Source organism: Taurulus bubalis (genome assembly GCF_910589615.1).
Source record: "Taurulus bubalis genome assembly, chromosome: 15".
NCBI lineage: Eukaryota > Metazoa > Chordata > Actinopteri > Perciformes > Cottidae > Taurulus > Taurulus bubalis.
This window is the reverse complement of record NC_136603.1, coordinates 4,676,265-4,700,993: the sequence shown is the minus strand read 5'-3', so window position 1 is coordinate 4,700,993 and position 24,729 is coordinate 4,676,265. Positions and strand designations below refer to the sequence as shown.

The 24,729-nt window shown below is 45.4% G+C and overlaps 1 protein-coding gene across 1 annotated transcript in view; it reads left to right on the top strand.

The window, feature by feature from the left end:
* Positions 1-3,400, top strand: part of satb2 (SATB homeobox 2) — a gene marked incomplete at both ends in the record, with an annotated part of 34,483 nt that extends 31,083 nt beyond the window's left edge. The window contains 2 exon segments of the mRNA XM_079230800.1: positions 2,636-2,827; positions 2,915-3,400. Coding sequence (XP_079086926.1) covers positions 2,636-2,827; positions 2,915-3,400 — 678 coding nt within the window.
* Positions 3,401-24,729: the final 21,329 nt, after the last annotated feature.

Below are 24,729 nucleotides of genomic sequence, written 5' to 3'. Positions count from 1 at the left end.
ACTGAAAATAATGGCTGTTTAGAAGTCTGTAAATCAGTACGCAGCACTGACGGTAGAGGTCAAAGAGGTGGAGGTAAAGAGGTGGAGGCAGCCGGAGGCTGAAGGTGGAGAAGGTTTGGGAGTTTCAATGTGAGGGAAGGAGGTGGAGGATGTGGGGACTTGGGAGCTCCTGGCATCTTCCAGTTCAGAGCCAATGTTGATGTGGAGTCATGTTGGCTTGGCAGAGGCCCACTTCATTAGTGTCCTGATGCATTAGACCTGAGGGGAGGGAGGAGAAAGCACAGAAGAAGAGAAGGAAAAGACACTAAAAGGAGGAAGAAACAAACAAAAAAAAAGGTAGAAGAAGAGTGCGAGCACAGAGGAAGGAGGAGACAAATGAGGAGACGAACCCTGAAGGAGCCGACCAGCCTCGTGCGCTTGGCTCTGCTCGCTAACATCATCATTAGTGCATGAGGGAGACCAGACTCCCCATCGTGTGTGCATGTGCATGTGTATGTGTGTGTGTGTGTGCGTGTGTGTGTGTGTGTGTCTGTGTGTGTGTGTGTGTGCGTGCAGCGATTGATCCAAGAGTCCCCGCTGTCGGCCCAAATAAGCAGAGAAACGATGAAGGTCTGAGGTTGGGAGACGATCTTTCGCAATCCCCTCCATTATTTACCCGCAATTTAGTCATTACATGTCTCCATACGTTTGTATGGGGAGACTCGGGCCTGTGTGGTCCTCATTAGGGCAAAGGGTGCATATCTCTCATTCTTTCCTCTTTTTTTTTTCCTGTATCTCTCGCTCTCTTTGTTCTTGCAGTCTTTTCTCAATATCTGCAGACTTTGCGTGAAAGGAACAGAAGATTTGGGGGCGGGAGGGAGAAGAAATGACAAAAAAAAAGGGAAAAACATACTGAATTCCTGTAAATTGGTCATCTCTCCCCTCCCTCCCCTCCCTCTCTCCCCTCCTCCTGAAGCGAATGAAATCGCAGCAATTTCATGGTCTGGCCTGCCCTGCAGTATTATTTAAGTAATACCCTGTTATTATTGAAGAGGAGGGAGAGAAAAGCGAATGACTATTATCTTTATGTGGGTCCTTTAATTTTAATGCACCACAGATTTATAGCTGGGCATTCCAGTGGGAGGCCCCTCCCTGCTCTTAAAGCGAGCGGGCGGGACACGACCACAGCGCTCTCACAACAGCCTCTACCTCCTGACAAACAACCCAAAGTCCCCACTTTCCCTCCTAACACTTCATCCTGTCAAAACAGCCGTCACACCGGCCGTGACATCCAGAGGACCCCCAGAGAGGGACGTTCCTTCATGTCCTTCATATCCAGATACGCTCATCTGAAGTTCAGCCTAACAAGAGTTAGGTTTCTGAATCTGTTTTATGATATGCACCTAAAAGTTATGTGATCATTGTAAAATAGCTACTGTAATTCAGTAAAGGACAAAGACTATTTGAATGTTTTATGAACGTTATTTCTCTTAGACTACTTCTATACATCTACATTGTATGTGCAGTAATGTTGTACATTCATAAAAGGCAAATTAGCACATCTGTAATGTGTTTTTTGTTTGTTTTGCAGAATGAGCAAATAACAATTCAAGGCCAGAACATGTAGTGTTCTGTAATGTATTGGTTGACCATAGATGTTTATTATGTCGTGTTATTATTGTGATTATAAGTCTTGTATCTACGTGTGTAATCAAGGGGTTGATTCTAGAGCCTTTTCTCTTTAAACCCAAACCATGCAGATGATGCTCAAATATACATCCCTGAGTAATGAAGTGAGTACAGTCCCAAAGCTAAACAAACAGATGTGCAGTTAAAAAGAGATCAACCTGCACAAGCAACCAGGGTGTTTTTTTTTTTACTTGTTTCGAAAACACTGAAGGGCTTAAGACAACGTTTGTGTATCTCTGCACCTAAAATCTGGAGAAAAAAACATAATAATACGTCAAATACGGCGAAAACCTTTCTGCAACTGCTTTTTAATGAATTTGCAGATAATTCATGTCGATGATTAACTTATTCCATTCATCATTTTCATGACCATGTGTCAATTTTAGTGCATTTTATGCGTAAAGTGAAACTTTATTTAAACACAGGATTGTTGCCTTTCTTCTTGAAACGGTGAACACAGAATTAAACCTGCCGTGTTGATTTAACACAAACAGTCTAATCGATTTTGGGCAACTTTTCCTCCGTTCATTTAGCATTCTTTGTCTCTTTTAGAACATCAGTCGACCTCACAGACGTAATCGTTGCACTAATCCCAAACGCCCCCTCTCCTCTCTGGCCCTCCGAGGTGTCGAGTGGTTAAATAGTTTGTAAATGAGAGACTTCCTGGCGGACGGGTGGTTTACTCTCACGACTCTTCCACACATCAGGTCAAAGGTATAACTGGACGCTGGTTATTAGACCGCGACGCTCTGTGAGCTGAAACGCTTGTTCTCGCTGTGAAGCGGCCCTGGCTACTGTGTGCTGGAGTGTGTGTGTGTGTGTGTGTGTGTGTTGCATCATACGAGTTTACCGCCAGCTACAGTTGATACAGTTCTACATCGCGGTTGTCGTTCATTTCGTCTACGTTGCTTCGATCAGGGGTCACTGTGCCCCTTTAATCAATCAGCTCTTCTGTCTTTCTCGTCAGGCACACCACAGGCCGCCCCCGACCCCGATGAAGGAGCACCGGCTGTCTCCGATGCGCGAGGAGAAGCAGTTGTTGTCGTCGGCCCCGGTGAACGACGACGGGTCACAGAACGTAGGGCCGGGAGCCGGCGGCGGCGGCGGTCCACCCGGAGGCGGCTGCAGGAGCAACAAGAAGCCACGATCGCGCACTAAGGTACAATATGTTCTACTCGCTCTCGTCATCAGGACCCAAAACGGGGATTATTCAGCTGGGTTCTCACGTTCTCTCTCTGTGTTCTAGATTTCCCTGGAGGCCTTGGGCATCCTGCAGAGCTTCATCCAGGATGTCGGCCTGTACCCGGACCAGGAGGCCATCCACACCTTGTCCGCGCAGCTCGACCTTCCCAAGCACACCATCATCAAGTTCTTCCAGAACCAGCGCTACCACGTCAAGCACCACGGCCGCCTCAAGGAGCTTGGCGAGAGCGCCGCCGCCAGCGGAGGCGTGGACGTCAGCGAGTACAGGGAGGAGGAGCTGCTCTCGGGCTCCGAGGACCCGGAGTCCAGCGAGGACGGAGCCGAGGAGATCTACCACTCGGCGGAGGGGAACTGCGTCAGCGCCAACCAGCCGCCGGCCTCCTGCGGCTCCAACTCGAGCCAGTCGTCCTCAGGGAGCCACAACGCTCCGGAGGAAGGCATGGACAAGGGGCACGGCCGGCCCGGTGGTCCTCTGGGGCCCGGGAGCTCCTCGTCCAGCCCCAGAGAGCAGGCCGACTACCAGAGGTAGAGACCGACACACGGGGGGAGGAGAGGAACGGGAGAAAGAGAGCGGGGGAGGAAACAAGACGAGGAACTGGCCACGACTTGACGGGGAGGCGAACGTCAGGGAAAACCATCGCCGTAAAACCACCGGACAGACTCTTTTATAGGGGCAGACATCTGATGAGTGGAAGTACCTCAGCAAAACAAACGGTTGTGTAACTGTGAAAGAAAGTCCCCGCCCCACCCCCAAAAGAAACATTTAAATAATTCACTCATAGACTCTCATCAACCGGTAATCTGTTGCTGCTCTTGCCTCTCAATTTACAAACTCAACAAGATCTCCACGTCGACCATCGGACTTTTTCTCCCAATTGCCGGGTGTCCCGCTCTTCCTCTCGTGAGACGTTCTCCCCGCTGAGTGACATTCGTGGACTGGATTTCCGAGACCTCTACGCTCGCTCGTCCACCAAAAAAAAGAAGAAAGAAACGGCGACCCCGACCCCGATCTGCCCTCGCCTCACTGTCACTCTCCAGATTCACTACCAGTCCAATCAAGCACTTACTGTTCACAAAGACACTGGATGTGATGTACTCGCTCCCTCGCTCCCTCCCAGACTAAAACAACGTGAGGTTTTAAAATGGACAGTGGACAGTTTGGCCAGAGGACAGGCGAGAGGATGTGGCGCCCTTCCTGGCGTATGTGTGGCGGGAGAAATGTCGAGGAAGGGAAGGACAGAGCGGAGATTCAGCCACCAAACAATCAGTCACTTTATGTGCGGTAGTTCCACTCTTCCTCTCCTCTCTCCATCTCACTCTCTCTCCCCTTTTCCTCTCTCTAATTGGTGCCCACAGTCTTGTGTTTCACCACACCTACCCGCACTTAAACTTCACCAACCCTATTTATTGCTATCTTTATCCATGATTATTATTATCATTATTGTTATTATTGTTGTTATTATGGTTAGAGTTGCTGTCATCGCGCGCTATTTTTAGTTTTTTTTTTATTTCCATGGGGTTTAAATATCGGTTTTCAGAACTTGGGCGGTGGTTTTGGGAAACAAGAGGCATTAAGAGCGCTCTGCCCTAAAAAGAAGAGGAAGAAAAGGAGCGGAGAGTGACAGAAAAATAATAAAAAAGAAGCAGTTACTGAGTGTTATTTGGTAAACAAAAAAAACTAACAAAAAAAAAATCCCGTCATGTTGTATTATGCCATTTTTATTGGTCTGTTTCCCCCCCAAAAAAAAGGTAAATGAAAGAAATAGTTAAATAAGAAAGCAAAACTCAGTTGATGACAATCTACTTTTTTGAGCCATTAAAGAAACGTGGCAGGTTTTGACTCTGTTCCTCACTTTGGATGTCTGTAAATACCCGACACGGGACAAATTGTTATTGATATACTTTTATTTTTGCGGAGCGACTTTAAAGTGTTTGAGCCAGTTTGGAGCGTCGGAGGACGACTCGGTGAAATCAGTTTGTTTCATTGTGCCAGGCGAATTCAATCACAGGAGTATTTAAAGAATTCAGTTTGTTTTGTTTTTGCTTGGTGTCAGTTGTGTACAAGTATACAGTATGTTGATTTAGAAAAGAAGATGATATCGGAGGAGGGATAGTGTCCGCGTTGTTTGACTATCCGGGTCGGCTGCTACACTCCTGCCTTTTGATGACGGCGGCGGCTGCGGTCGCTCCGTGTGGCGCTGTTGTGCTTTTCTGTGTGACAGGAATCAGGGTCGGACACAAATGCAGTTCCAATGAAATGTTCGTTCATCCAGCGTTGAAGTGAATTAAAATTTGTGAATTCCAAAAAAAAAAAAAAAGTCTTGTTTTTTTTATTTCAATATGACGCTTTTCTCTCATGGATCCTCATGCACGAACAAACACACACACACACACACACACACACACACTGGCTCACACCTGGAAGCTGCAGAGGACCAGTTTCCCAGAAGGAAAGTATGAATGAAACAGAAAGTGTCCCCAAAGAATATGAAAAAAAAATAAAAAATATACATATATATATATATATATATATATATATATATATATATATATATATATATATATATATATATATATATATATATATATATATATATATATATATATATATATATATATAAAGGTTTCAGATATGTTAATTTAATTTCACAAAGTGGTCAAAAGGCCTTTACGGGTGAGACGAATACATGTGTATATGTGCTGTAAATAAATAAATATATATAGTTTTACATCTATATATATATATGAATAGAAATAAATATATACATTTGAACATACAGATATATATATATATATATATATATATATATATATATATATATATATATATATATATATATATATATATATATATATATATACACACACAAAGGACAGCCTTCAGTAAAATAAAAATAAAAGGATCTCTGGCTCTAACATCATTTAAGAATACTCGCACTGCATTGACACACACACACACACAGAGTATTTGCAGCGCCGGGTCCATGTTAAAATAAACTACAGTGTTTGTTTGTGTTCGTCGTTGTAATGAATGAACTTGTCACGCGACATCGTGGCTCATTTATGTGACTTTTACCGTTTCTGGACAACAATGGAGCTCTATAGCACAGAGGGATAAATACTAGTTACTGGAATCGTTTCTTCAGTTTTGCTCCTTTCAGTGGATTCACTAAGGAGAAAAACAATACTATAAATATATCACCGGATGTGTTCTTTAAAATAAAAAAAGAAGCTATGGTTTCATGCAGCAAACCTAAAAAAGAGTTTTCTTTTTTTCTTGCAACAACTCCGTCTCTGAACACCTCAGTTCAGAGAACTGAACTAACTCGCATTAGACTAACAGAACTAAGAAGCGTCTAACTCCAGTTTAATATGTTGAATATTTGGTGAAACCCGCTCCACAGTGTGGTTCCCATCCAGATGGACTTTGACTGTTACCTGCTGTGTATTCTGGGTAAATAATAACTTTTCAAATGTCAAAACATGACCATGACTGATATAGCAGTCGCTCGCTCCACACCATTCAAGTTCTATTCATTTTGCATGAACACCACTCTTAGTTCAGAGACGATAATTCACAATGATTTATATTGTCTCCGGTTTGGAAAGACTCGAGCGCTGCACGATGAAACGTTGTATTCTGTTTACCTCGTGAACGCAGTGGCGAAGGATTAGTCGACAACTTGAACATATTGCGATCCTGTCTGAGTAATATAAATATTGGATAACCCCTTATCCTTATTATTCAAACTGGATCAGATTTCATGCAACCTCCGTCAGTTCTGCCGAGGGAAGCCGATGAGGAAGTCTCTTAAAACCTGCAATCCCTCTACTGACCACCAGGGGGCGACTCCTCTGGTCGTATAGAGGTCTAGAGACGTCTGTGGCTTCCCAGTAACATTCAAATCAATGTCATTAGAATTGTAAAATGCACTAATAGCCAAATCAGGGGTCATTTTCTTTGACAAGTCGGCAACCTCCGGTTCTGAAACATGAAGCCAATGCTGAAGTGCCTTTAACTTGCATTCTCTCTTCTGACCACTAGGAGGCGACTCCTCTGGTTGTATAGAAGTCTATGCTTCATGTGTTAAAGCTGCATTCTCTCACCTGACCACCAGGGGGTGACTCCTCTGGTTGTATAGAAGTCTATGCTTCATGTGTTAAAGCTGCATTCTCTCTCCTGACCACCAGGGGGTGACTCCTCTGGTTGTATAGAAGTCTATGCTTCATGTGTTAAAGCTGCATTCTCTCTCCTGACCACCAGGGGGTGACTCCTCTGGTTGTATAGAAGTCTATATAAATGACTCTACTTCTCATGATTTATTCCCTCAGTAAACATTGTAAACATGAGTTTATGTCTCAATCTATAGTTTCAAGTCTTCTTCAAATGATGGTCCATTTAGAGTCAAACAGACCATAAAGCAGGGGATGCTTTAGGGCGGGGCTACAAGGTGATTGACAGGTTGCTACCAGAGACATATCCGTCGTCTCTACATCACTCCTTCACAATCCAAATATGGTCACTTACGTTCGTTGGTTGCAAACAACAACAACATGGCGACGCCGAAAACGTCAAAATCAAGGGTTCAAAATGGCGACTAGGTCCACTATATCCCGTTACCTCAGCACTCCTGTTCCAGCATTTTTGGCTGCAGACACAACTGAGTCCATCAGGAACCATGTGACTTCCCTAAAAATCCACCGGAGTAATCAAGTCAAATAAAATAGCTCGTCTGGCAGGCGGGACAATCAGCTTCAGAAAGGCCTCTAAAGAGTTTCAACTCTGATGATGACGGGGCCGAACAATCTCAGTGTTTAACCTGCCACTAGGGGTTGGGTCAAACACTGTGTGTGCGTGTGTCTGTCTCCTTCAGTAAACAATAGAGCCTAAGTGTTGGTGATGAGCTGGAGGGTCAAGGTCTTTTTCCTGAAGAGCCGTTTTCCACTCAGCTTGAAGACAATCAGCTCACGCTGCGACTCCACCACGGTGGGATAATTATACCCGCTGAGACTCACTGATGTCTCTTCATACCCTCCCAACCACAACCCCCCCAACCACAACTCCCCATCTCATCCCTTACACACCAGAAATAGCCCGTCTCCCTGCCGCATGCTTCTGGAGGCTAACAAGGCCAGAAGATGAGAGCTTCAAAGTTAAAGAGAAATTAAAAGAATTTCTCCGCTGTTCATTTCATTGCCTCGGATGATTTTTTTTACTTTTCACTACGCGGCGAATAGAAAACCTGTCGTCTATTTCTTTCCTTCCTTGCATGAGTCACACTCTTCACTTATATTTAGACGTCCGACCTCGGGGCGACTCGTTTCACGACGTTCAAAAGGCTTCCAGGCTCCTTCACAGCGCCTCGTCTCCTTGAACAATGTTGTGCATTGTGTGTACACTTGAAGAGGGCTCGGCTTGAGGGAGGGAGGATGGGGGGGAGGGGGGTATATTGCTTCATTTGTACATGTATGCAATCAAAGAAGAAGAAAAAAAAAACAGGGATGGAAAGAAATACTGCCCGAGAGGCTGTCTTGGGTGGAATTTACTGGAAATTGTGGATGACAATGCAGCCTCCTGTGTTTATATAGCGAAATAATACATTTTAAAAGCAGCATTATCAAAGACGGGTGCTACGGATGTGACTGGAAAAAGGAAAGAAGAAAAACAGTTTGACAAGGCCTCGCATGAGCCAGCTAGCAACTGTCTGAGCGCTCAAACTAATCATGCCTCTGACGGAGTAAAGGGGGAATATTATGCAAGATAAAGCTAATAAGTGGCCAACAACTCACTCTGAATGGTAGTTATATTCAAACTTGCCGATTTCTTTGCAGTGAAAATTGTGTTACCGAGGCGGCCTCCAGGAAATAGAAAAACAACGACGTCAAACTGATAAACATTTTCCTTCCGATGGTCCAAACTCATCAGTTTAAAAAAAAAAACACTAACACATTTTATGCAAAATAAGGCTTTTTAAACGGACGACAATTTCATCTGAATGGAAATGTTTCTCTCAGCCGCATGAATCTGTTGCCAGCGAACAGAAGCGAGCGCTCTGATGAGGACGTTATTTCCTCACGGTGATGACATTTGTTCCCCTGGTCTCATGGCGGCAACTAAAATGAATATTACTTCTATAAATGTGTCTGTGAGAAAGATAACGGCAATATCAGTGTTGACAAATGACGGAATCTGGCTTTTTTTATTATCAGTGGAGCTCCTCACCGACCAGAGCGGCGATGGAGGAAGTACTCGGAGATGTAAAATAAGTAAAAGTATCAGTATCAACGTGTAGAAATACTCCGTCACAAGTAAAAAATCCTGCATTAAAAATTCAGGAAGGATTAAAAAAGGTTTTGTTTTGTGCTTCTGACATTTATGTTTCTAGTGTTTCTATTTAATATGATTATTCCTCGTTTATTTGCTTGTTGCACGTGTTAATAGTACTTCATAATGTAGTATAAGTGTCCTGATACATGTTTAGTAATATTAATATTCTCTCTTCTTCTATTGTTTCTGCATGCTTTTGTAAAGAGTAAATAATGCATAACTTATGTCATAAATATCATCCAAATAACCTCTTGGCCGACTTTACGGTGATGTTTTATTAATGTGCACTGTCCCTATATAAACCAATAACATGTTAACAATACATACAAAAGTCAATGGAATGGTCCCATACAGTGTAAATACAAATATGACTTTATTGAATTGTGATTAATTATGCATTAAAGTGTTCATCCGTACAATATTGCAGCCATTAAACGTGAGGCCGATGTTACATCCGGCTATATGGAGATCAATAAAGTCTCGATGTAGCAGCATCATCATTTATTTGTTGATTATTCATAATCCGAATCTGAAACTTAATTTATCATATAAATATCGTGGAGTAAAATGTGCAATATTAAATAAAGGTGACAGGTTGAAGCGGCAACACGATCTGAACTGAAGACGGTCGGTGATGCGTTCACTTACCGTTGTCCTGAAGTACCTCTGAGCGGTGGTGCATTCACTTGTCGTAGATGTGTGTAGTTGCTAGCGCTCAGCTAAGAAGAAAAAGGTGAACAAAGACTCTTTAAAGTAATTAGTTTTCTTTTATGTGTCTCACTTTGTGCAAAAGGGAAGAATTAGACTAAAAGTAGCAAAACGATATTTCAACATGACGTTCCAGAAGCATAAAAACACTAAAATATGATATTTTTGGGGATTGAGACTTGGATGTAGATAAACACTGTCGTCTGATTCAAATCAGGAAAGTGATTTCCTTTTTATTTTGTAATCAGACTGCTTTCTGCCGTGGCATTCCTTCTTTCTCACCGCCCCATTACACCCGGACACACAGCCGCTCTGCAGCTTTGTGGTCACCACCTCTGGTTTTCATTCAGCGCCACCCGTCCCCTTCTCCTTCCACCTCATCCCTAAATCTCCTAATTCAACTCATTATTCGCTCAATTGCTGGGCTTTAACCCCTCCCGCCTCGGGTCCGTTAGAGCTGGTAGTCATTAGCAGACAGGATTTGTGACGGAGCGGAGCGGGGGGGGGCAGGCCCCCAAACACACACTCTCTCTCTCTCTCTCTCTCTCTCTCTCTCTCTCTCTCTCTCAAACACACACATACGTGGTGCCATAAAGCGCCTGCGGGGTGTCGCTGCAGTTAAACACACATCAGCCTCCCAGTGTTAAACAGCGCGTCCGTCAGAAGTTGGATGGGAGTCAGGTCTGCTGGTTAGACCACCCAGAGCTCTGTGGTCGTCATGGGATGCTCCCAGCAGCCTGTGCGCGCTGAGCTGATGCGAGCCGAGCATCCGTCTGGGCCACGATGGCTTCTGGGAAGTCTCTGGGGACCGCTAATTTCACCGTCCCTTTGAAATGATTTATTATTTCAAAAGGCAAACGAAGCTCGTCGCCGACTGCCAATAGACAACAAGCGCCTGCAGCGGCACTGGAGGCTCCTTCACTAGAGGCTCCTCCACTAGAGGCTCCTTCACTGGAGGCTCCTTCACTAGAGGCTCCTCCACTGGAGGCTCCTTCACTGGAGGCTCCTCCACTGGAGGCTCCTTCACTAGAGGCTCCTCCACTGGAGGCTCCTTCACTGGAGGCTCCTTCACTAGAGGCTCCTTCACTAGAGGCTCCTTCACTGGAGGCTCCTTCACTTGAGGCTCCTTCACTGGAGGCTCCTCCAATGGAGGCTCCTCCACTGGAGGCTCCTTCACTAGAGGCTCCTTCACTAGAGGCTCCTTCACTGGAGGCTCCTTCACTGGAGGCTCCTTCACTAGAGGCTCCTTCACTAGAGGCTCCTTCACTGGAGGCTCCTTCACTAGAGGCTCCTTCACTAGAGGCTCCTTCACTAGAGGCTCCTTCACTGGAGGCTCCTTCACTGGAGGCTCCTTCACTAGAGGCTCCTTCACTGGAGGCGCCTTCACTGGAGGCTCCTTCACTGGAGGCTCCTTCACTAGAGGCTCCTTCACTAGAGGCTCCTTCACTGGAGGCTCCTTCACTAGAGGCTCCTTCACTGGAGGCTCCTACACTGGAGGCTCCTCCACTGGAGGCTCCTCCAATGGAGGCTCCTCCACTGGAGGCTCCTTCACTGGAGGCTCTCCACTAGAGGCTCCTTCACTAGAGGCTCCTTCACTAGAGGCTCCTTCACTGGAGGCTCCTTCACTGGAGGCTCCTCCAATGGAGGCTCCTCCACTGGAGGCTCCTTCACTGGAGGCTCCTTCACTAGAGGCTCCTTCACTAGAGGCTCCTTCACTGGAGGCTCCTTCACTAGAGGCTCCTTCACTAGAGGCTCCTTCACTGGAGGCTCCTTCACTAGAGGCTCCTTCACTGGAGGCTCCTTCACTGGAGGCTTCACTGGGCTCCTCCACTAGAGGCTCCACTAGAGGCTCCACTAGAGGCTCCACTTGGGGCTTCACTGGAGGCTCCACTAAAGGCTCTACTGGAGGCTCCAGTAGATGCTTCAGTAGAGGCTCCACCGGAGGCTCAACAAGAGGCTTCACCTGAGACTCCTTCAAGGCTCCTTCGCTGGAGGCTCCACTGGTTCATCTTGAGATCACAACGCAGCAGTAAACCCGTCTCTTCATGAGGTTAATCCACAGTGAATGTAACAGTACAGTGCAACAAGTCACGGCCTCCAGAATGACACATGTTGCACATAGAAACGTAAACAAAAAGTATATATATATATATGTGGTTAGAGTTTATATAATTAATGTCTTCATATTAACAATGGAACAAATGACAACAAAGGTGGTTCTGTGATGGTATGCTAAACTCTGACATTTTATTATACTATGAAGGTTGTTATGAGGTTACATATTACATTTTTACATGGGGACATTTTTAACGACATAATATGCTATAAAGTTATGATCCTATTTTTTATGACATTTATATGTTATGCTATACTGTGACATTTTTCTATGACTTACTATACTATAAACAAATGTTTATCCCATTTTATACCGTGATATTTTTCTAAAACATTATATTATACCATATTAGACACTATACTATATATTTTATGAGTTCATATATTATGACATTATGATATATTATACTATGACAGTATAGTGTGTCATTAAATGTCATAGAATAGTAAATGTCATATTTTGACTTTTCATTTCATGGCTCCCAATACCTTCACTTTTTTATGACATTTGAAAAGAAGAAGAGTCGTATGATTACATAACTTCATGCCATTCACGTGTGCATGGAAGCTCTCGGGTCGCGTGCTCTCAGCAGTCTTTCAGTGGAGAGCGACTCTTACGTGCACAACAGGAAGTCCAAGAAGAGCTCGCCCACCAACGCCATTTATTTCCGTGGTGCACGTCCATGGTTACACGCTCTGCCAGCAGGAAACACCATTGCACACACTTCCTCCTCCACGAGAGCCTTAATTCCTGCAGCCACCAGAGGTCTTTGTCACGTGAACGAAAAACATGTGCCAGCATTTGAGGTGGAGGACAGTCTCAACTGGCATCAGCTTGATAGGAAGCATCTGAGGATGTTGGAGCTGCGTTTTCCTCCCCGAGAATGAAATCAAACTGTAATTATTTCTTGGCCGGCGCTTCTGTTTGTGTGTTTGTTTGTCTGCGGCAGAGAGAGATTGACAGGTGTCTGGATACCCATGGCCCCTCAGACAGCTGTGAGGGCACCACTGCAGGGTATTAGGCCTGATAGATGGATGATTACAGAACATTAGAGGTGAAGGGGCACAGCTGTTGCTGCTAACTATTATTACCCACAATGCAGGGGGGAGCCTCTGTGCCCGAGAGGGGCCACACACACACCTGTGGCCTCCCGCCGCGTGAACATACTCTCAGAGAGTGCGTACGGGTCAAGAACGTACAAATTACCGGATATATTCAGGCATGGACAAGGCAAGTAATCACATTCTGTGACCGCAAACCGCCGGGTCCTCTGGCGTTAACGCTCCGATTCACCCCGCGAAACGCTTTGTCAGAGTTCACCGCACGTGACCCCGATAATGACCCGTTAGCGACGGAGGAAAGAGGTGCAAGATGTGAGCGGAATATGAGGGGAGAGCCGGCGAGTTTTTAAGTAGCGGTGTCCCGTGGGAGCCGGCGGCGGCGGCGGCGGCGGCCCGCGTCAATGCTAATGCTCCGAAAGAAACAGAAGGCAGCGGAGGTCGTCGCTCGAGGGGCGACGCGGGAAACAAACAGTAAACAACAGCAGACATTCAATTAGCCAAATGTCACGGCGAGATTAACAACCGCTTGTCAGGACGAAAGCCTTTCATCGGCGCCGACCGCGAACACGGGCCGTGACGTTTGGAGTGGATCGGAATACTTTCAGATGTTGCTCTGGTGGGACGGAGCGGCTGGAAACCGCGGTCGCCTTTGTTTGATTGGGAAATGTGCGTTTCGAGAAGAGAGGGAATTAATTCGGGATGAAGCGCGTGCTGCAGAAGAAAAAAAAACGAAACGTTGGACCGCTTCATCTGCAACAAAAAAAACGTTGCATGCTGTGTGAATTAAAAATGGCATTGGGTTTGCACGGGGTCAGATGTGTCTCATCCAATCTGAGTCTTTGTCAGGCGAGATCTTCAATACGAGAAGGCAAACAGCTGCTGTGATTAAAAATAAATCACACTCAGCATTTCTCTAAACCCTGGAATAACTAATCTGGACTGGCACATGAAATATACATGAGGGCAAATGTAATGATTTCATCCATCAAAGGATTTACTCAAACACTTTAAAAACCAAAGTCTTGGACACACACACACACACACACACACACACACAGAGAGAGAGGATTGTTCCACCATCCAAGCGATGATGAAGATTATATTAGATTAAGGAGTCACCTGGGGAAGAAGTCACTGAGTTTGTTTATGGCTGTTGGTTCTTTACAAACGTAAATAAACCTAATCCAAGTAAATCATATCTCACATTTGGCTGCATAATGGAGGTAGCTGAACGACATGCATGCATTTATTAAATCAAAGCGCTTCATTGTGGCGTCTAAACATTTTCCATATGGAAAGGCCCTGGAAGAGCGTCGTCAGCTAACGATGAGGCTTCGGCAAGCGGATCTCTGGCGGTCCCGAGCAACACGTCGCACCCTAAAGAAGATGAAGTGAAGTGTAAAAGCAGCAGTAATTAAAAAAGGTCGAGCCACTGCTCCAGTTTCAGTGGCACGATGCACCTTGAAATGTATTCTCTGCATTTGACCCATCCTTAGTATTAAGGAGCAGTGGGCAGCCCTGATCGGCGCCCGGGGAGCAATTTTAGGGTTGGGTGTCTTGCTCAGGGACACTTCGACATGTGACCCATGGGGAGGCTGGGGATCGACCGGCTACCATGTGGTTGCAGGACGACCACTCATCCCCATGAGCTACAGCCGCCCAATATCCGTATTGTGTTTACAGCTGGTTCCTGCTGCCCATAGGTGGCCAAAAACGAAAAAAAAAGTAGATAAATGCTTCATTCTGTTTCCACCTTTTTATGCACCGCAAACCAATAAACCCATTCAACAAGAAGGGGATGATCAGAGTGAACCTACATGAAGTAAGAAAAACAAATAGGTTACATACAAATTACAAAGCACATTAAATAAATGAATGAAAATGAGCTAAAACACCACATAGTAAGTGTCCACCAATGCTGTATTTGACTTCCTGTTGACTTTGTGCTTGTCAGCACGTGTCCCCAGCAGGCGCTGGTGGGAAGAGCACAGTATGTAATAACAATGTAATAACATGAACAATGTCTCCAGTCTATGTAAGTGTCCCAGTGAGCTGTGGCAGCACGGACAATACCAGGACCCTAAAACTGAAGCAGCTGAATGGAATTCAGCTTTTCCTTCTGCGACACATCGAGATGTCTTCACTTGTCAAGCGGCCTCTCAGGCTCCCGGGTCACATTCACACTCATCACACTTCACTTTTAGGGGTCTTTAAACGTCATCTCATACAAGTCCTTGTGTCTTTACATTAACGAGCCCAGAACATGGCGGGCAGCGGTGCGCTGTCAGTCAGTAACTTCCCCGTTTCAGCATTTGCGACCGTTGGTGGCGAATTCTCAATTAGGCATTAACTGCATCAGTAGCCTATTGAGCAGCGCGTGCCGGTTGAATGGACGTCTGTCACTTATTCTCCCTCGTCTGTTTGTCTTAATACAGCCGAACGACGGTTCTGTAGATCGGCAGAACGTCAGTGACCCTCCGCCTCTGGTTCACCCGCTATTCATTCAGAACAAAGACAAACAAGAGCCATTCAAATATTTACTACTGGAAAAATAAGTCAGGAGTGCAGTGTGTGCGCTAATGTAGCTGTGTGTGTCTCTGTGTGTGTGTGTGTATGAAATGTGCGTGTGTTAAATATGTGTGTTAATACACTAAAATGAAAAGGAGAATGCAGCTTCTTCAGCACATCGCATGCATTTTTTTCCTCCTTGAGAAATAATCATAAGATCTTATCACATGTTTTGCAGAAACAACACAAACAAAACACACACACATACACACACACACACACACACACACACACACACATGCACACACTTGCAGACTTTAACATGGGCACACAGTGTATTCAATATTCATCACCACAGGCTCACATAATGGGCTCCTTCGGTTGAAATAGTTAAACAGCTGACAGAGCAACACACACACACACACACACACACACACACACACACACACACACACACACTTGACAAAGCTTGTCCTGATTTAACAAGACTAACGGTGCATCGTCAAGAGCACAGAAGGATAACAGCTGATCGACAGATATCACGAATATCGGATGCATATCAGGAAGAGGGTCAAAGATCGAGCTGCAATGCTAAGACGAAGTAGCATGTCCAGTCCTATCCATACTGCACGCAGCAGCACTTCCTGTATAGCTGCGGTACGTACAAAAAGTAAAAAGACAAAGCATAGCTGAGGCTTTGCAGGTATTTGGTCGTGGGATTTGACCTGATGACCGTTAGAGGATCAACAAAAGTCCTTAGAATATATCCTCCTGGGAACATGGATGTCTGCACATAATTTTAAGGCAATACATCAAATAGTTGTCGATTTTTCATTCTGGATCAAAGTGTCAATGAGTTGTTTTTTCTGTCTTTTTCTCACTTTATTTCACCCTCTGTCAACCGGAGGAGCTGCAGAGGTTTGGTGTACGTGTTCTCCCTCAGGTCCCGCCTGCGTGTAAGAAAGGTGTGTAAGCTCACCTGCTCAGCAACAATACCAGCCATCGCCACGGTCACGCTAAATTAGCCTTCATCGGGCGCGTACACACACACACACACACACACAGACGATACCAGTGATTGGGTGATGACAACGGCGATATGGCTGCACCCTCGTCTGCTAGGTAGCGATGCCTGTCTGTTGATGCCGGCGCGGATAACATTCACAATTCCACTCGGAAGTCAAGACACACACACACACACACACACAATAGACAGACACACACACTAGACAGATGTTTGCATGTTTTACAATGTTAACCTTTATCTAACTTTACTGGCATCACTGGGATGATTACAGACCCAGAAATAAGACCAAGGGCCAGGGAGAACTGAGACGCTTCCAAAAATCCCTCCCTCCCTGCTCCCCCCATATTTGACTTTTTAGCAGCGCACTGTGTGTGTGTGTGTGTGTGTGTGTGTGTGTGAGTGAGTCATTGTGTCACAAAGCAGGCTTGTTTGAGTGGGCTGCCCCGCAGGAGATCTGGAATGGACCGCGGAGGGCCGGGTGACACTGGGTACGACCTGAAGGTGAAGGGGTGAAATAAATGAGGACTGACAAAGAGAACTAGAGTATTGATGTGTGTGCGCTTTTTATTTTTTATTATGTTTTAGGCCGGCACCCTGCTGCCATCGCCTCGTCAGCGACTCCAAAGCGGAACTGAAGGACCATTTTGTGGGATTTTACTCTTTATGCTACTTTTATGCTTCTGCTTTATCACATTTATGAAACATTGCACTTCTACTCCTCCAGGTTTTCAGACCTGGAGGAGTAGAAGTACTCTTTTATATCAGGAAAATCAAGAAAAAAATCATGGTAAAAATCCCTCGCCCCAAAAAAAAAAACATGTTAGGTATCAAATTAAACATAAAAATCAGGGCTACAAAAATATATAATCCCGATGTTCAACCTCTAAACACAACTCAAACAATAAATATGATTAGGGGTTAGGGTTAGGGCTTAAAGAGCTACTGTGTTCCTCAAATGATTTAATTTATTGTTATTGTGATCAATTTAATAATACAAATACTCCTACTACCAACGACTATAAATTAATATTAATTTGTATCACAATTCTTTGTTAATTTATCCACAGACGTATCATGTGACTCTTTAGATGGGGCGTGAACCCCGTCTGGATATCACATGACTAAACGTACTGAATATAAAGTAAATAAAAACTAGGTGCACCTCAACCAGCTCCAACAGTAAATCCTAAAAATATAACATTTAATAATACTCCACTCACAGGAAACCCTTTTCTCTGGAATAAGTGCGTTCACTTCCCATCCTTTGAGTAACTTCTGCTGATAACACTAGTGTACTTAATTAAGTAAAGGGTTCTGAGTCCTTCTCCCACCAGCGCTCACCGGGTCACCGGGTCACTGCAGGTCAGCCATTTTGGTCCCTAATGGGCTGCTGAGTAAATCAACCGAGGAAGTCCGAATCGCACCTCCGCTCTTACTTCTTACCTTTTTTTTCTTCCTTTTACCTGCTCTCTCCTTCATTCGTTTCCCCTCTCCTCTCTGCCCTCTCCTTTCCTTTCTTCCTCCCTTGCTCCTCCCTCCCTCCCTCCTTGAACGAGGCCGTGCCAGTCAGCGGGATCAGGCCCGGGCCTCCGAGCCTCGCCTCCCAGACAACTGCAAACAATTAGGGAAATTAGTGGCTCCAGCATCACCATCAGGAGGCCTGCTTGTTTATAATTTAATCGGGCCGCATGTCAAAACAGTCAGAGCTTGAGAGAAACAAGATGCGTCGGCGAGATGAAATTCAAACTGCCAGCCAGCTCAAAATATTAGGACTGTTTGTTTAATAGCGTGCGACCAACTGGGTAAGAGCAGAAAGCAGAGGGCAGCAAGAGGAGGGAGGAGAGGGGGAGAGAGGGAGAGAGGGAGAGAGGGAAGGAAAATACTAATGAAGAAATGAGGAAATAAAACAGCACAGGAAAAAAAAAAAAAAATGAAGATGCATTAATTTTGTTTTTTAATCCATTCCACATTTTGTGAGTTCATGCATTTCGTTTTTTTTTTCAACTTCTCTTTCTCTCTCTCTGTCCCCCTCCCACCCTCCTCCTCCCCCTCTCCGTCTTTCACTTAGCAGTGCTCTGGGAATTTCAAACGCTTGGATCTGTGCCGCCTTTCAAATTCATTATAAAAGCTTTTTGCTAACTAAATAGAGAGAGAGAGAAAAAATAAAAACTGCCACATTCATCTCTTAGCCCCCGCGCTCCCTCCCCGCTGCCCCCAGACAATATATAAATAAACTAGAGTGACCTGATTGAGAAGTAAAAGGCAGGGAGTTAGCACTGGGACCCATACATTACTTCCCAACATTAACAGTAGTCTACTCAGCCGACACATGCTGGTGGGAGTATGGCCCCTGGGCAAACGGTGAGGTTAGAACTAATGCCCCCCCCCGCCCTCCTTCAACCGCTCGCCTAGTGCCCACACCCTCGGAAAGTATGGGCCTACACACGGTTGGCAGCGCTGACATATTTCACATGGACACTCTGCGGGAATCGTGGTATCCGGTAATGTAAAGAGTTATCATATTCAGATATTCAGACCGCCGCTCTCGCCTTGAACCCAGGAAAGAAAGCGATGATTTGCTCAACGCTCTTGGCGCAGATCCAAAGTTAGGGATATACAAAGGTCTGTCAAAGAAAGCGGAGCGTTTTTTAATCTGCAGTAAACCGTGCCCCACGATTTGGAAACTCGAGGCAATGTATTCTTTGACAGGGATGTAAAAAAAAAGTCAGCCTCTTAATGGCCCCCGAAAGAGCAGAAGAACGTAAAGCGTACGATAAACAAACGACGTCATTCGCTCTCGAAGAAATACCCTACAGTGACGAGCGAAGTGTAGATGGAGGGTGGAGGGTGGAGGCGGCGGTCTCAGCGGAGCATCATTAAGCTGATGAGAATCGCAGCAAGGCAGTAATTGGCGATAAGCTGATGTATGGTGAAAGTGATCCAGAGCCAGGGATCATGATAGCACGAGCGCAGACCAACACACACCGGGACGGAGGCTGGCAGCCGACGCGGGCTGCTGGTCAAAGAGCATCATTTAGAGTACATGACTGCATGCAGCGCGGCTCCAAGCGGCTTTCATTACAGCCGGTCTGCTAACCCGCTAATGCCTGTCTCCCCCCCCAGCTACATTGGCCGACCAGTCAGACAGACACACACACAGACAGGCCCTGACCATCAGCCGCCAGTCCACGCAATCAGCCGCCTGCTATCAGCTCTCTAATTGGATCAGTGGCACGAATGTGATTACAGCAGGCGTATTTATTTACATAATAATTATTACCACGCTCCCCAGAGGAGCCAGGGGAGAACGCCAGGGCCTGGGGAGAGATGAAGGGTGGGATAAATAGTAGGGGAGGAGAGGGGGGGAGGACAGTGGAAACAGACGGAAAGGATGAAGAGTCTTACTGTTGAGAGGAGATTCAGAGACACACACACGTGAAGGAGGAGATCCGTGTGGCTTTATGGACCAAAGACATGAATCTGTATTTTAAAGAAATATAAATATAAAGAAAACCAAATGCATTGTACTAGAGAACTTAGACATTAGTTTGTACCCATCCTGAATGCCCTGTTGGCTATTTTCATTTCACAGCAGTGAAAAAAACCATGAATGACATTCTTTGAGCATGAAAGTCATGAAGTTATTAATGTTGAATTAATAGTTTTAATTAGATCAGTTATGTTTGTTCATGATACAGCAGTGAAGACATTGTTGGATGGTTTACAAACCACACAATTCCATTTTCAGTTTGGATTAAATATCTAAATCATTATTGTTGTTGTGTTGTCATGTCTTAGGTCAAATAATACGTGATATTGTGTGATTATGGATGTTTTCTATAAACAAATGTTGTAAAATATCTCTCCCTGCTCTCACATTATTTGCATAATAATAATAATGTTAAATAATGTACGTTTTACCTGACATACCATGAGAACAGTATATTTGCCAGAAAGTGTATATTTAAGACCCTTTCCAGGCTCTCGTGAACCTTTAAAAAGTTCATTTTCAACCAACTCATGAAGGCTAGCTCATTTAGCTTATTCGGCTAAAGCCGAAACGAAATGTAAAAGGCGACGGTAAATTCACTGGTCTTTAATATTCATAAATTAGATAATAATAATGGTATATGTGCCTACGGTGCTATCGTAGTAACTGTGTGGGTCTACGACTAACCAGGTTAGCGTGCAGCTAAGGAAAGAGCCAGGTTAGCCGTTAGCATGCCGCGGTTGGGGACCTGAGTTATGGCCGTCTTTATCTTGGAGACGCAGTTTGGCGTAGCGCCTGAACTCCCTCTTCGTCGCACTAAATCTGTGCCGTTTGTCCGCTGCACAAACTCACAGATTAATTCGGTCTCTACGTAATTTCACAGAGTGGGAAGCGGGTCTTCGGTTACTCCCTCCGCTATATGGGTTTCTCATTTTGCCAATGGCTAGTGACGTGATATGACTTTACGGTTTGCACAAAATGTAGATAAATGTTGCCCACACCCCCTGCACCCCCTGAGAATCCTTCTGCAAACGCAATATAAATACAACTCTCTTTTTCAATAACAGAGGGACGGACGGAGAGGGATGGAGGGACTCTGGGGACACGGCTGCGTTTACGTTAGCTGCCATTGAAGTCGTCCAGCGCCTGGCTTTGCTTGCCGCTTAATGGCGCTTAATCACAGAGCTCCTAAAATAGGCCATTATATCAGCGCTGGGCTCTAGAATTACACGGAGCCCTCGGGGCCCGAACAACAGAGCTTTTGTTAATAAGCGGCCATTAATCAGATCCATTACGGAAGCCACTGGTCCAGCGGGCGACACCGCGCTTGATAAATACCTCAAGAATAGAAAACAATTTACTTACCTAGTCTAAACCGCTGTGTGTGTGTGTGTGTGTGTGTGTGTGTGTGTGTGTGTGTGTGTGTGTGTGTGTGTGTGTGTGGCTGGGTGGGACAGGAACCACGCAGGCTGACTAAACACACCCAGAGGACTGGTAGCGGAGCCGCTGTGGTGTAAATATTCCTCGGTGAGTTGAAGAGAGAGAGATTAATACTGCTACTGATTATTACTCTGTGTGTGTGTGTGTGTGTGTGTGTGTGTGTGTGTGTGTGTGTGTGTGTGAGAGTTGAGTTCGTCGCCACGGCCTCAGCACGGACACACACACACATCGCTTGGGGCCGCACAACTGTATTAAATCAGGAACACGATTTGAGCTTCCCACAATTACATGAACATGATCGGGCAAAATGCAACACTGGATATCAAGTCAAGCGCTCCCTAAACAGCCAGCCACCTGGGGGCGATCGAGACACCCTCACTTTTTGGGAGCTGTCATGCTACTGCATTTTTTCACCGTGAAAAAGAGACGTGTGGCTAAGCCGATAATTTACTTTAAGGGTAAATCAACTTCCCAGTAACACTCATTTAAATCAATATGTCAATAGAGTTGTAAGATGCACTAATAGACAAATCAGGGTTCTGAAACATGAAGCAAAAGTGCCTTAAACTTGCATTCTCTCTCCTGACCACCAGGGGGCGACTCCTCTGGTTGTGTAGAAGTCTATGAGAAAATTACTCTACTTCTCTTTTGATTTATTCCCTCAGTAAACATTGTAAACATGAGTTTATGTCTCAATCTCTGTTTCAAGTCTTCTTCAATACAGCATGATGTTCATTTAGTAAATTATGGTCATTTAGAGTCAAACAGACCATAAAGCAGGGGATGATTTAGGGCGGGGCTACAAGGTGTTTCAGGATTCAGGTGAAGAAGAAACTTATTTAAAGTCTGCAAAGATGCAAAGATGTGAAAATGAACAGTGACGTAGCACAACATGAACATGAGTCACGACTCTATTGATTTAAATGTGAAAGAGCAATACAAAAATACATTTGTCCCTAAAATAAATCATTGTGATCTCAATATTGCTAAAAAAAAATAACTGTGTGGTGGCAGGGCGTGGTTAGCTCAGCTGCAGAGGGGGAGGGGAGAAGCGACTCAGGGAACAGGTGCCGGGATGAGGTGTGATCAGCCTCAGCTGGGTACAATTGTTGGAGGAGTGGAGAGTTTGTCACCACGAAGGCTCCTCTGTGGACAAACACTGTCCACGCTGATGGCGAGGGGGGTAATCGAATATCTGGCAACCCTTCTCAAACGGCCGCTCAGACCACAAGTTATTGATCTGCACTTTCCGATGCTCATAATTAACTTAACCGCGATATTGACAGACCATTAAAGCAGCTAATTGACCCGTGTGCTGCAACGCTGAAGGACACGCATTCTCTCACGGCGTTGCGGCTCTGAGTCGTCACAAAACTTTTCACCAACCGTTTTTTCATCGTGGCTCATTCGAGGCATCGTGTGCATACATGCACTTCCTCTCAGGTCTCTACTCATTACTGCCACTCCTGTTAATCAGTTGTGTCTCTCCCATCAATCTCACCCTCCTTGCGGCCCCCCCTTCCTCTCCGTCTCTCTCCAGTCGGCCAGAGACAGACGCAGGGCTCTTCATAGCAGATAAAGCCGCTAATTTCATTAATTATGAACCAATATGTTACAGCGTATGTGTGCGTGTTTGCATCTGGAGCAATGGAAGGGGGGTGGGATTTGAGGGTCCCTTGAACTGGCATCTGGTCCACTCTGGCATCCAGGGAACAAGGGAATAGAAAAGGAAGAAGGAGAGGAAATTAGAACGAGAGAGAGAGAAAGATGAAGGACAAAAGTGAGAGGAAACTGTACTCCGAGAGGAGTTAGGCCAATCTGAAGGGGCCGATCGAAGCCACAGAGCTCGACGTGAAGAAAATACATTGAAATATCAAACTGGGAGTATTTTTCCAACCTCAAAGCCACTCAACAGGATGTGTAGGGGGGTAGAAATGATGTTCCAAACTAACACCAACACTATTGCGATCATAAACAGATCAATACAATTCACCACATCCAAAAGAGAATTGACGACTCTGATGACAGACTTGTCACTGGTTTTGTGAGGCTGACCCTTTAACCATCTCTCTCACACTCTGGGTCAGTAAATACTCACACTGTGTGATAACCTTGCCTGTGTGTGTGTGTGTGTGTGTGTGTGTGTGTGTGTGTGTGTGTGTGTGTTTCCCTAACAGGTGTGTCCCTCACGCTAGACTGCCTCCTGCCTCACAGCTCTGTCTTTCTCCCTCAAACATAGATGGAAACACACACTCCTCTACACACACGCACACACACACACACACACACACACACAGAGCAGCCTAATCAGTCGCGCTTCACGTCCAAGAGATGGCACCGTGTGAGCCGGATGAATAACGGAGGCGCATGTCTCTTTGGTATTAATAGTAATTGTGTGTGTAAACTGTTTCACATCAACCCACTCTATTACAACAGCTGCCCTGCAAATCACCACAGGCTGTGGCAGCTGATGACTTCTGTGTGTGTGTGTGTGTGTGTGTGTGTGTGTGTGTGTGTGTGTGTGTATGCATCCATAAACACATGCACATCGTTAAACAAAAGGTGCATGGACTCCTGTGACACACACGTGAGGTTCAGTTGACAAAAGGTGACCAAGTGCGCTTCTATCAGGGGATTATTGCCATTTCATTGGTTGATAAACGGCGGTTTAACAGTCTGGATATTGGAATGGAAGCGACGGTATTGGATGGGCGTGTTGTGTGACTTATACACAAAGAGGACGGCCCCCGGGTTGTTAAATTGTACTCATAAGCCAGCAGTTAAATGTTGGTTAATGATGCGCCCAGAAACACAGAGAGAGGACAGACAGCAACGCGACCTTTGGACTCTGCAGAGTGTCCTCAGGATAATCCCTGGTCATAAATATCACCCTATTCACTCTGCACGTACACACATGCATGCACACTATAAAGCAACTCCACACACACACACTCCCCTTGTGGAGAGGTCCTGTGGTCCATAGGGGTCAGCGGTGGTGGTTCCAGACGCCTCGTGATTAGCGTTTGTTTTTCAGCTTTTTTGTTTGTTTGCCACTGTGCAGAAATATTTCTGTGGAATCTGGCGTGATTGCACCGTAGGCCAGCGACACCCATCCATTACAGCAGAGGAGAGCCTTGTATTTAGAGCGGCCTCCGCGGCGGCTATATTTATCGGCGCTGG